This window comes from Oncorhynchus kisutch, linkage group LG18, assembly GCF_002021735.2.
Source record: "Oncorhynchus kisutch isolate 150728-3 linkage group LG18, Okis_V2, whole genome shotgun sequence".
NCBI classification, from domain to species: domain Eukaryota; kingdom Metazoa; phylum Chordata; class Actinopteri; order Salmoniformes; family Salmonidae; genus Oncorhynchus; species Oncorhynchus kisutch.
Window position 1 is genome coordinate 38,543,977 of NC_034191.2, and position 13,884 is coordinate 38,557,860.

At 40.9% G+C, this 13,884-nt stretch overlaps 1 protein-coding gene across 1 annotated transcript in view; it reads right to left on the reverse strand.

The window, feature by feature from the left end:
* Positions 1-876: 876 nt before the first annotated feature.
* The window catches only part of LOC109909589 (immunoglobulin superfamily member 11-like), a 114,999-nt gene continuing 101,991 nt past the window's right edge, over positions 877-13,884 (reverse strand). The window contains exons 5-7 of the mRNA XM_020508614.2: positions 13,499-13,621; positions 8,697-8,844; positions 877-6,037 (exon numbers count right to left, since the gene is read on the reverse strand). Coding sequence (XP_020364203.1) covers positions 5,512-6,037; positions 8,697-8,844; positions 13,499-13,621 — 797 coding nt within the window. The 3' untranslated portion in view covers positions 877-5,511. The remainder of the gene's footprint in view (positions 6,038-8,696; positions 8,845-13,498; positions 13,622-13,884) is intronic.

The following is a 13,884-nucleotide window of genomic DNA, read 5'->3' on the forward strand; positions in this document are numbered from 1 at the left end:
CAGAATTATTGCAGATCCAGATTCAGTCGTAATTATTTAAATTGTATTTTTTTTATTTTTATGTTTCATTAAACCAAATAAGAAATAGTGTCACAAGGAATAAATACACAGTGAATAACAATAATGAGTATGTTGACTCCATTGCTTCCCACAGTTGTGTCAAGTTGGTTGGATGTTTTTTGGGTGGTAGACCATCCTTCATACACACAGGAAACTGTTGAGTGTGAAAAACCCAGCAGTGTTGCAGTTTTTGACACAAACCACAAGCCTGGTATCTACTACCATACCCCATTTAAATGCACTTGAATCTTATGTCATGCCCATTCACCCTCTGAATGGCACACATCCACAATCCATTCAATTCAGTCTCAATTGTCTCATGGCATGGACATCCAACCAACTTGACACAACTGTGGGAAGCATTGAAGTCAACATGGGCCAGCATCCCTATTGAACACTTTCGACACCTTTTCGAGTCCATACCCTGCCGAATTGAGGCTGTTCTGAGGGCAAAATGGGTGTAACTCAATATTAGGAAGGTGCTCCTGTAACCGATGTGAAATGGCTAGCTAGTTAGCGGTGGTGCGCGCTAATAGCGTTTCGATCGGTGACGTCACTCGCTCTGAGACCTTGAAGTAGTGGTTCCCCTTGCTCTGCAAGAGCCGCAGCTTTTGTGGAGCGATGGGTAACGATGCTTCGAGGGTGACTGTTGATGTGTGCAGAGGGTCCCTGGTTCGAGCCCAGGTAGGGCTGGGGAGAGGGACGGAAGCTATACAGTTACACTCCTAATGTTTGGCATACTCGGTGTATACTACCAATAAGATCAGCTGTATTCCTAAAATAATAAGTCTTAAAATGACTAAGTCAATTAACACAACTACAGTTAGAATGTATTAACAATATTTATTAATTACAACTTCCAGTGTTAATGTCATATTTCATATCAATCCAACTTTTAAACACAATATATATTTTACATATTTACAATGTTTACTATTGGCAATATATCTATATACACATGAACTTATGGCCACAGCAGACAATCCACCATCACTTGTCTGGGTTTAGTTCAAGTAGTTGTGTTTCAGGCCAGGTTCATTAAGGGACAAATCCTAACTTTTAAGTTGAATTTTGACTTAGTCTCCCATTGACATCAATGCTTGACTAAGTAAACATTTAAGTGGAAGTTAGGATTCGCCCCAAGAGATGTCTAACCGAGGAAACAGATACCCTTGCCTCATCTGACATGAACCTGTGGCTCTTTAAAAATAGTTTTCAGAGATAAAGAGCAGATGTGTCTGTCTGTCTGACCAGACACAACAAGCTAGTGAACAACCCCGGGTTTTCAGCAGAGTACATACACACTGCCTTCTCAGAAAGTATTCACTTGACTTGTCCCATGTTTTGTTGTGTTACAGCCTGAATTTAAAATGGATTCAATTTGGATTCTTTTTTTGTCACTCGCCTACACACAATGCTCCATAAAGTGGAATTGTGTTTTTTAGAAAAGTTCGCAAATTAATTAACTGAAAATTAGGAGTGTCTTGAGTCAATAACTATTCAACCCCTTTGTTATGGCAAGCATAAATAAGTTGAGGAGTAAAAATGTGCTCACATATATTATGTATTATGTAATGTTTCATGTATTGTGTGGACCCCAGGAAGAGTAGCTGCTGCTTTTGCAACAGCTAATGGGGATCCTAATAAAATACCAATACCAACAATATGTTGCATGGATTCACTCTGTGTGAAATATTAGTGTTTAGCATGATTTTTTTTAAATGGCTACCTCATCCCTTTACCCCACACATACAATACCCCACACATACAATCAGTCGAGCAGTGAATTTCAAACACAGATTCAACCACAAAGACCAGGGAGGTTTTCCAATGCCTCGCAAACAAGGGCACCTAATGGTAGATGGGTGAAAACAAAGCAGATATTAAATATCCCTTTGAGCATGGTGGAATTATTAATTACACTTTGGGTGGTGGATCAATACACCCAAGTCACTTCAAAGATACAGGTGTCCTCCCTAACTCAGTTGCCAGAGAGGAAGGAAAGCTCTCAGGGATTTCACCATGAGTCCAATGGTGACTTTAAGAGTTAGTGTGATAGGAGAAACCTGAGGGTGGATCAACAACATTTGAGTTACTCCACAATACTAACCTAATTGGCTGAGTGAAAAGAAGGACACCTGTACAGAATACAAATACTCCAAACATGCATCCTGTTTGCAACAAAGCACTAAATTTACACTGCAATGTGGCAAAGCAATGTACTTTTTGTCCTGAATACAAATTGTTATGTTTGGAGCAAATTTAATACAACACATTACTGAGTACCACTCTCCATATTTTCAAGCATAGTGGTGGCTGCATCATGTTATGGGTATGTTTGCAATCTTTAAGGACAAGTGAGTTTTTCAGCCAAGCACAAGCAAAATCCTAGAGGAAACCCTGGTTCAGTCTGCTTTCCACCAGACACTGGAAGATGAATTCAACTTTCAGCAGGACAATAACCTAAAACACAAGGCCAAATCTACACTGGAGTTGTTTACCAAGAACACAGTGAATGTTCCTGAGTGGCCAAGTTATAGTTCTGACAGCTGACAGCAAATCAGCTTGAACATCTTTTTATTTATCTGTTATTTTACTAGGTAAGTTGCCTGAGAACACATTCTCATTTGCAGAAACGACCTGGGGAATAGTTACAGGGGAGAGGAGGGGGATTAATGAGCCAATTGTAAACTGGTGATTATTAAGTGACTGTGATGGTTTGAGGGCCAGATTGGGAATTTAGCCAGGACACCAGGGTTAACACCCCTACTCTTACGATAAGAGTCATGGGATCTTTAATGACCTCAGAGAGTCAGGACACCCGTTTAATGTCCCATCCGAAAGACAGCACCCTACACAGGGCAGTGTCCCCAATCACTGCCCTGGGGCATTGGGATATCTTTTTTAGACCAGAGGAAAGAGTGCCGCCTACTGGCCCTCCAACACCACTTCCAGCAGCATCTGGCCTCCCATCCAAGAACTGACCAGGACCAACTCTGCATAGCTTCAGAAGCAAGCCAGCAGTAGTATGCAGGTTGGTATGCAGTGGTATGCTTTCAAGTCTATGGAAATACTTGAAAATGGCTGTCTAGCAATGATCTACAACCAGCTTGAAGAACTTTGAAAATAATAATGTTCAAGTATTGTACAATCCAGGTGTGCAAAGCTCTTGGAGACTTACCCAGAAAGTCTGACAGCTGTCATCACTGGCAAAGGTGATTCTAACATGTATTGACTCAGGGGTGTGAATACATACAGTATGTAAATGAGATATTTCTGTATTTCCTTTTCAAAAAATTCAGGCTGTAACACAACAAAATGTGGAATAATTCAAGGGTATAAATACTTTCTGAAGGCACTGTACATAAGAGTACATACATAAATCATATGGATGCACTCTGATGTTGAAACAAGTCTCCGAACGCCAAACATACGCAAAGAATACGCTCCAAAGTTGTGAGTATTACCTGATCATACCCAACAGTGTTTTAGTCATAGCCGATTTGAGTTCAAATCAAGCAATATCTTTTGAATGATTAAGTCATGAATATAATCTTGGTTCCCTGACAGATGGAATGAGACATAACACATTAGCCAATGAGCAGGGACCTAAGCCAATGAGCAGAGTGTGAGAGAAAAGGAACCATTTGATAAAGATCTTGTACATCAACAAGTCCTCCTAATGTGGTTCACCTGGTTGGTCTTTATTGCTTCAGGACGGAAAGTTGCGCTCACCATCCTCGTTGATTTACTTGAGGAGGTTCAATTGAATGCGTCTAATGGATTCTTACTGGAGCGTATTTCAATGAACTTCAATAACACTCAGCTTTGAGCACACTGAATGGCCAAATTCATACTGTAGAGAACACAGCACATCATTGAGTACAGTCTATGTAGACTGAACGGAGAACGATCCTGACACCAAATACAGGAGGCGCTTTTTCTCAAGAGTGAAGTGTTTTTTTGGTTACCCGAAAATGAGCTGTAACATTTTATTTAATTTGATTTAATATCACACAATATCAATATTGTCTTTCAAGTGAAAGATCAAGTTGAATATTACTAGGACTTTCGATGCAAAGAGCAGGATAGATAATATTGTAAAATTCACATAAAACATAAAATCGGCCGTTTTCAGGTCTAAAAACTGTCCCCCAAAAAATATGGCCCTCCGAAACGTTCTGATTCTTACCTCAATAGCAACAATTTACAACACTGCTGGAACTTGAGTTAAGACACACGAGTTGTAAAATATGCATCCATTGGGAATAAAATAAAAGTATTTCTTTTTAATTCACAACCTAGCCTACCAGTAGTTGCAACATTGACAGTAGGTACAGAACAGTGATCGTTAGCATTCTCAAGGGAAATCCCCTTTAAATAGCATTTTTTCTTAGAAAGGATGTATGAAATAAGATGTTTTATTGTCAAAGCAGCACCGATGTGAGATTTGGATTTTGTTAAAAAAACGAATCAGCAGCATGTTTACGATAGCACATACTTCCATAGACACTGTCAGTATATCTCAAACTGCAGATTCAAGTTTCAGGGGAAGTTTATTTTTTATATTTTATATATAATAGAATCTTGAGGTAAAACTATAATTATCAATACTGGATCTAATCAATATAAAATGCTGAACCCTTACAAGTTTGCGCTGGAGCGGCTACGGTATACCTCTCCCATTCGTAACACTGTAGAGGTCAGAGGACGCATTCAGTAAGACTGTTCTATAATAAGACATTTCTTCAGAGGAGTTGGTGATGAAAGTGTGCTACTGTGCAAAAACAAATGAACATGCTGAAGTTGGAACTAACCGGACAGAATCCGAAAACCCCTGTCCAATTACGGGACCAGCCTACTGTGTTGTGCCATTCTGTGTCTCTGCTATTTGGTAGTTCAGCATAAATCCCTTCTGTAACTCTCTGCTCTTCTAAGGCCATTCCCACTGTCATGGTTCTGTTCATGTAAGACCACTGCAGTGAATCAAAGAACATCTCTGTCATTTTTTAAAGATACGAAACAATTATTATCACCGCAATTAGCTGAGTGATATGAAATAATAGCAAGAATCTGGCTGTTAGTTTTCAATGGAATATACATGCACGATCGGATGCCTCTCCCTGGGGACTTGCAGGATTCGGAGTGTCTAGATGTGGTTAAAACAGACATTAAACGGTTAATGCTCACTGTCGTGATGAGTCCAAAACCCACAGCCACAATCACCTGAAAAGTCTGGAGATTATGTGTAACTTTTGTGCGATAATCCCATTGGTTACAGCCATTTAATCCAAGGAACGAGTGCGAGACAAGCACACCCAAGAAGAAATACAAAACCAACCAATAGGAATAGAACACCTGGAGCTGCTTTTAAATGGGGTCCTGTACTTGGAGACGTTGGCATTAGATGAAGTGGGGAGGCAGGCTGGTTCAGCCCAGTAACAGTTTACTTTAGACCAGAGAGCCTGCTCTGCTCTGGGCTGGCACCATGACGGGCACGGCGCCCATGCGCTCCAGTGTGGCCTGGCTTACGGCGTACGAGTGTGTGTACCCGCCATGCGATGCCACCGTCACGGGCTTCAGGCTCACCGAGCCATTGCTACGCACCATGGTGGGAGGGGAGGGGGCGGAGTTGGTGGTGACCACCAGAGTCTTGGGCGGGGGGAGTGTGTGGCTACCATTAGAGTAGGCCTGGCGGGCCAGGGGTGCGGAGCCCGGCGGAGCTAGCGTCCCGTGTCCTGTGTGAGCTGCATGTCCCCCCGTTTGACCTGTGTGACCCGCCTGCCCCGTAGAGAACGTCTGGCGCGTGTCGCCGTTGTAGCGGGTGTAGGAGTTGGTGTCGTAGTTGGGTTTGGGGTTGTGCCAATAGCGGCTGTTGTAGGTGTTGGTGGACGTCAGGGTGTCGTTCTCAGAGGATGAGGCGTCGGCGTGAAACGCTTTCACTGAAGACGACCTCTTAGGGGGCAGGTCGTCCTCCCTGTAAAGCACAAAGGGCACAGGGAGGTCACTATAGGGTTTTAACAGTTTTTCATATCCAATTCAATCTCTTGAATTGTAAGAGTAATATGTCACTCTTTATCGTATTTCCATCATATGTGACATACACTACCGTTCAAAAGTTTGGGGTCACTTAGAAATGTCCTTGTTTGTGAAAGAAAAACCTTTTTTTTTACCAATAAAATGACATCAAATTGATCAGAAATACAGTGTAGACATTGTTAATGTATTAAATGACTATTGTAGCTGGAAACGGCAGATTTTTTATGGAATATCTACATAAGTGTACAGAGGCCCACTTTCAGCAACCATCACTCCTGTGTTCCAATGGCATGTTGTGTTAGCTAATCCAAGTGAATCATTTTAAAAGGCTAATTGATCATTAGAAAACCCTCTGGCAATTATGTTAGCACAGCTGAAAACTGTTCTGATTTAAAGAAGCAATAAAACTGTCCGGCATTAGACTATTTAAGTATCTGGAGCATCAGCATTTGTGGGTTCGAATACAGGCTCAAAATGGCCAGAAACAAAGAACTTTCTTCTGAAACTCATCAGTCTATTCTTGTTCTGAAAATTGAAGACTATTCCATGCGAGGAATTGCCAAGAAACTGAAGCTCTCGTACAACGCTGTGAACTACACCCTTCACAGAACAGAGCAAACTGGCCATAACCAGAATACAAAGAGGAGTGGGAGGCCTAGGTGCACAACTGAGCAAGAGGACAAGTACATTAGAGTGTCTAGTTGGAGAAACAGACACCTCACAAGTCCTCAACTGGCTTCATTAAATAGTACCCGCAAAACACCAGTCTCAACGTCAACAGTGAAGAGGCGACTCCGGGATGCTGGCCGTCTAGGCAGAGTTCCTCTGTCCAGTGTCTGTGTTCTTTTGACCATCTTAATCTTTTATTTTTATTGGCCAGTCTGAGATATGGCTCTTTCTTTGCAACTCTGCCTAGAAGGCCAGTATCCCGGAGTTGCCAATTCACTGTTGACGTTGAGACTGGTGTTTTGCAGATACTATTTAATGAAGCTGCCAGTTGAGGACTCAGCTGTATTAACATAATTGCTAAATGTTTTTTTTTAGCGAACACAACGTGCCATTGGAACACAGGAGTGATGGTTGGTGATAATGGGCCTCTGTACGCTTATGTAGATATTCCATTTAAAAAAATCTGCTGTTTCCAACTACAATAGTAATTTACAACATTAACAATGTCTACACTGTATTTCTGATCAATGTGATGTTATTTTAATGGACATAAAAAAAAGTGATTTTCTTTCAAAAACGAGGACATTTCTAAGTGACCCCAAACTTTTGAACGGTAGTGTACGTATTTGGTGCTTTTACGTTAACAAGTGTGTTGCAACATCCAAATATCATCTTAATACACAATTAGGTTTCCCTTCTAATTCTGACTGTTCAGTCATTGCCCTATGAAGTCATCTGCAGCTTACGTTCTACTGGGTTTTCTTTTTTGTCTTCTTCATGTTTGACTGAGCTGTCAATGAAAACGCTAGTCGGAAATGGACTCAAATAGTGGGATTTGTTTAAAAAAAGAAGAAGTTTATTTCAAGGTTATGAACATTTAAATAAGCAAATCCATTTGCAACACCAGTCTGAGCAGTCAGTGTTCCTTACTGCAAATGTTTCATGTAAAAACATTTCCAAGAAGGTTTTGTGTTTGATCTCCACTAATTAGATAGAACACTGTTTTGAACAGTCGCAGATAAAACTTAGTGGACCTGATACCGATGTGGATGTCTCTGATATCAAAAAGGATTTAAGTCAGACAGTCTATTAAATGAACATGCAATGTGCATGACTTATCTTACAAATGTATAGTTAAACAGCTACAGTATGGGGCACCTTTTGGCACACCTACATTAGCCAGAGAGATAATATTTACTTCTGGCCTCAGATGAGCCACAGTGGCCTGTTGTGTTTCATGATATTATAAATGCAATACTTGGTATCCTATTAGTCGGAATAGTGCTTGTAATGATTGGAATGGCCAAAATAAAATAAAGACAAGTGGTTAAAACTGGAATAAAAAAAAAATGGTTTAAACTTTGTATCACTCTATGAGGAGTGACATTCACTTCCACAGCTTGGTCCTGATACATTGTGTTTCCATTTTTGTTTGAATTGTCAGTGGTATTAAGTGCAGAGGCACCACACTGAGACCACATTTAAATTCAGGGACATTATCAACACCCAAATGAGGCAGATGTTATCCCACTCGCTCAGAGCTGAAACATTTCAACAATGATTTATCTTCAAATTGATTTATGAAGTAATTTAGAGGAAGAATAGCAGGCCATTAATACAAGCGACAGAGAATTCACATAGTATTTGAAATGACAAATTGGGGTGCGATGAAGAAAAGTTTGAACACCTTAACAAATGGATAGAACTGGATAAAACTAACTTCAAAAGGGTAATCATCCAATTTCAAAGATACAGTATATGTCTGTTTTCAACACTTGTCGACTACATAGTCTATGTAGCCTATCAAATGCACGGCACCAGAACAGATGCGGTGAGTTCAAAGTCTAATGTTTAGACTAGTGTGTTGCTATAGATGGACAGAGAGGTGCGGAAAATGGAAGAAAGCAGGAAGTCAATGGAAAACCCACCTGATCTCGTTGGGTATCTCCTCCTCCTCGTATTTGTTCTTGTTCTTCCAGTAGAAGAGTGTCACCAGCACCAGTAGAGAGCAGATGATGACAGCCAACACGCCCGTGGCGATGGTGCCAGCTATGAGACCCACACTCTGGGGCTGGGCTGAAGGACCAGGGGAGGGAGAGAGAGAGAGAGACTAAGTCCTGGGGTCATGTTCATTAAGTACAAAACAGAAAAAAATGAACTACCTGAACCTCTCAAATATGAAACGCTTGTTTAACAATACATAACGTTTTGTTCGGTTTTCCCTAATGAACGGGACCTAGATCACACACGATCGGTCATGCCTCTACAACAGCTACTGCTAGCTCCTGAAACTCAGCACAAACACCTATTCATCCGTGGCATGAAGCCACTCGAGTAAGCCCTGCATTATGACATGAATAAAACATTGAGGAGCTTTGGTTGAACGCCAACAAAATGCCCCGTGGTTCTCCAGGACCTATAATGATGTCCTCACTCACCACCCCCCCCAGGTAAACACTTTGAAGAGGGAAGCACGGAGGGAGGGATGGAGAAGAAAAGCTGTGTTCACAGGGAGTTTGTGCTGTCTGTGAATATTTCTTAATGAGTTAAATACACACAGTGGTCCCTGTCTATTTGATCAGGCAACTTTTCATTTGTGCCAACAAAGCTACATGCACCAATATGTTAATAAGGTACATTGAATATATCCATGGATGCAAATGGCTCTATTATGCTACCATAGTGGATTGGAGGAAAGATTTACTTGGACTGAAGTGGGATTTCATTTGGATGTCTATGATGATGTTTGAATTTTTGCATAATATCTGAACCATAATATCTATGATACCTGTACCATTGTGCTTTTATCAGAAAACGATGTGTTAGTGAGTTTTAAAAACCCACAACAGATGTGTATTAATACTAGCCATTTCCACTATGAGGGCCGTTTAGGTCAGTATTTTGTTCCTACAGATCAGAGAGAGTAGTACAGTGGAAGGTGTTTAACCATACATGCTGCAACATACGCTGGGAGAATGATGCTGTCGTTGTTGACTGCTGAACAGATTGCTGAGTGGCGATAAAGATTTTATAGGATCACTCTACTGATCTAACTCCCTGACAGACAGACATACAGACAGCCCCCCGTGCCTCTGTCAGAGCACTCACAACAGCCACAGCTGCCCCGCGGGTGACAAACGGTGACAACCGGTGGCATGCCATTTACTCCTTGACAGTCACAAACCCCAAATGAGCCAGTCACTAAATTTGCCACTGGTGTCAGCGACTGACTACTCTAAGGCAGGGTCAGGCGAGTGCAGTAGCAGCATAATAACTCAGGTGACAGTGTTACTACCCACTGGCAGGGGTGGAATTGGGAGAGGGGGAGCGTGGGAACAACGTTTTCCTGGAGTCGCTGAAGGATAGGACTAAAAAACAAACAAAATATAACTAATGTAAAATTGACTGTCCATGAAATGTATGTAGTATGTATAAGCTGGAAGTGGAAGACAAATTATTGTTGTCCATTAATTTACTCCAATTTGGGGAGGGGGGGTATGGTGAGGGGAAAATAATAAAGAACATTTACAAAAGAAAATACAGAACCAGTAAAAGGTTTGGACACACCTAGTCATTCAAGGGTTTTCGTTATATTTACTATTTTCTACATTGTAGATGTCACGTGTGCTCTCTCTCAGGCCTCTAGGTCACCAGGCTGCTCGTTATGGCGCACACCTGTCACCATCGTTATGCACACCTGCGCGTCGTCAGACTCACCTGGACTCCATCACTTCCTTAATTACCTGCCCTTATATATGTCACTCCCTGTGGTTCCTTCCCCAGTCGTCATTGTTTCTGTTTCATGTCTGTGCGTTGTTTGAGGATCTTGTTTTGTATTATGCTCTGTTTATTTTATTAAAACACTCACTCCCTGAACTTGCTTCCCGGCTCTCAGCGCACATCATTACAGTAGATTAATAGTGAAGACATCAAAACTATGAAATAACACATATGGAATCATGTAGTAAACAAAAAAAGTGTTAAACAAATCAAAATATATTTTAGATAATTCAAATTAGCCACCCTTTGCCTTGATGACAGCTTTGCACACTCTTGGCATTCTCTCAGCCAGCTTCATGGAATGCATTTCAATTAGCAGGAGTGTCTTGTTTGAGCCAATCAGTTGTGATGTGACGAGGTAGGGGTGATATACAGAAGATAGCCCTATTTGGTAAAAGACCAAGTCCATATTATGGCAAGTACAGCTCAAATAAGCAAAGAGAAATGACAGTCCATCATTACCTAAAGACAGGTCAGTCAATACGGAAAATTTGCAGTGCAGTCACAAAAACCATCAAGCGCTATGGTGAAAATGGCTCTCATGATGACCACCACAGGAAAGGAAGACCCAGAGTTATCTCTGCTGCAGAGGATACGTTCCTTAAAGTGAACTCCACCTCAGATTGCAGCAGGTCAAAAGGCTGCAAAGAAACCACTACTAAAGGACACCAATAAGAAGACGAGACTTGCTTGGGTCAAGAAACACGAGCAATGGACATTAGACAGGTGGAAATCTGTCCTGTGGTCTGATGAATCCAAATGTGAGATTTTTGGTTCCAACCGCTGTGTCTTTGTGAGACGCAGAGTAGGCGAATGGATGATCTCTGCATGTGTAGTTCCCACCTTGAAGCATGGAGGAGGTGTGATGGTGTGGTGGTGCTTTGCTGGTGACACTCAGTGATTTATTTAGAATTCAAGGCATACTTAACCAGCATGGCTACCACAGCATTCTGCAGCAATACGCCATCCCATCTGGTTTGCACTTAGTCCCACTATCATTTGTTTTTCAACAGGACAATGACACAACACACCTCCAGGCTGTGTAAGGGCTATTTGACCAAGAAGGAGAGTGTTGGAGTGCTGCATCAGATGACCTGGCCTCCACAATCACCCGACCTCAACCCAATTGAGATGGTTTGGGATGAGTTGGACTGGGAAGTGAAGGACAAGCAGCCAACAAGTACTCAGCATGTGGGAACCCCTTCAAGACTGTTGGAAAAGCCTTCCAGATTAAGCTTGTTGAGAGAATGCCAAGATTGTGTAAAGCTGTCATCAAGGCAAAGTTTGGCTACTTTGAAGAATCTAGAATCTAAAATATATGATTTGATTTATTTAACACTTTTTGGTTACTACACTACCCTTCAATTGTTTGGGGTCACTTAGAAATGTCCTTGTTTTAGTAAGAAAAGCACATTTTTTGTCCATTTAAAATAACATCAAATTTGTCAGAAATACAGTGTAGACATTGTTAATGTTGTAAATGAGTATTGTAGCTGGAAACGGCTGATTTCTAATGGATATCTACATAGGGGTACAGAGGCCCATTTTCAGTAACCATCACTCCTGTGTTCCAATGGCACGTTGTGTTAGCTAATCCAAGTCCATCATTTTAAAAAGCTAATTGATCATTAGAAAATACTTTTGCAATTACGTTAGCACAGCTGAAAACCGTTGTCCTGATTAAAGAAGCAATATAACTGGCCTCTTTAGACTAGTTGAGTATCTGGAGCATCAGCATTTGTGGGTTCGATTACAGGCTCAAAATGACCAGAAACAAAGAACTTTCTTCTAAAAGAGGCGACACCAGGATGCTGGCCTTCTAGGCAGAGTCCCTCTGTCCAGTGTCTGTGTTCTTTTGCCCATTTATATTGGCCAGTCTGAGATATGGCTTTTTCTTTGCAACTCTGCCTAGAAGGCCAGCATCCCGGAGTCGCCTCTTCACTGTTGACGTTGAGACTCGTGTTTTCCAGATACTATTTAATGAAGCTGCCAGTTGAGGACTTTTGAGGCATCTGTTTCTCAAACTAGACACTCTAATGTACTTGTCCTATTGCTCAGCTGTGCACCGGGGCCTCCCACTCCTCTTTCTATTCTGGTTAGCGCCAGTTTGCACTGTTCAGTGAAGGGAGTAGTACACATCGTTGTACGAGAGCTTCAGTTTCTTGCCAATTTCTTGCCTGGAATAGCCTTCATTTCTCAGAACAAGAATAGACTGACGAGTTTCAGAAGAAAGTTCTTTGTTTCTGGCCATCGAACCCACAAATGCTGATGCTCCAGATACTCAACTAGTCTAAAGAAGCCAGTTTTATTGGGTTTTCTAATGATCAATTAGCCTTTTAAAATGATTAACTTGGATTAGCTAACACAACGTGCCATTGGAACACAGGAATGATGGTTGTTGAAAGTGGGCCTCTGTACGCTTACGTCACTATTCCATTAAAAAGCAGCCGTTTCCAGCTACAATAGACATTTACAACATTAACAATGTCTACATTATATTTCTGGATCAATTTTATGTTATTTTAATGGACAAGTGACACCAAACTTTTGAACGGTAGTGTACATGATTCCACATGTTATTTCATAGTTGTGATGTCTTCACTATTATTCTACAATGTAGAAAACCCTTGAATGAGTAGGTTTTAACTTGTACTGTATATATTTACAAAAAATATATATGGGGTATTGGAAATGATGCAGACAATTATGTTGATAGAAGCCACAGTCTATCTGCAATATTAAAGCTGATCTACTTTTTAAAAAAAATACAAATTAAAAAATTAAAAAATAAATCCTTGAGGAGTATATCCAGAGTGAAATAATTTTGAACAATAAAATCAGGTCCAAGGATTTAACATTGATAAGTTCCGATTAGTGTTTTTTAAAATGTTTTATTTCGAGTGGTACTGCACAAAGCCCTGCTTATGTCATCATTATGTTGGGTACTTACGTGCCACAACCTGCAGGTTGAGTAGACAGGTGCTCTTGGCGATGGCGTTGGAGGCTGTACACTGGTACAGACCAGAGGTACTGGCACTGATGTTCCTCAGTGTTACGGTCCCTTGCATCTGGTCTGGGGTTTAAACACAAACCATGCCAGTCTAGGGTTAAAACATCACCGGGGAACACCATCCACAATCTCAGAACAAATAGACAAGACATAAAAACATCTAATTAAAATACATTGGGATTAAATATGAATGAAATTCCTTTAGGACTAATAATTCATGGAACCATTTGCTTGTAAACGTGTTCCAAAACATTCATACATTACTTACATAATTGAAATAACCAAAATCATTTCAAAATCATTTAGGCAGTGGAAATTATTGTTGA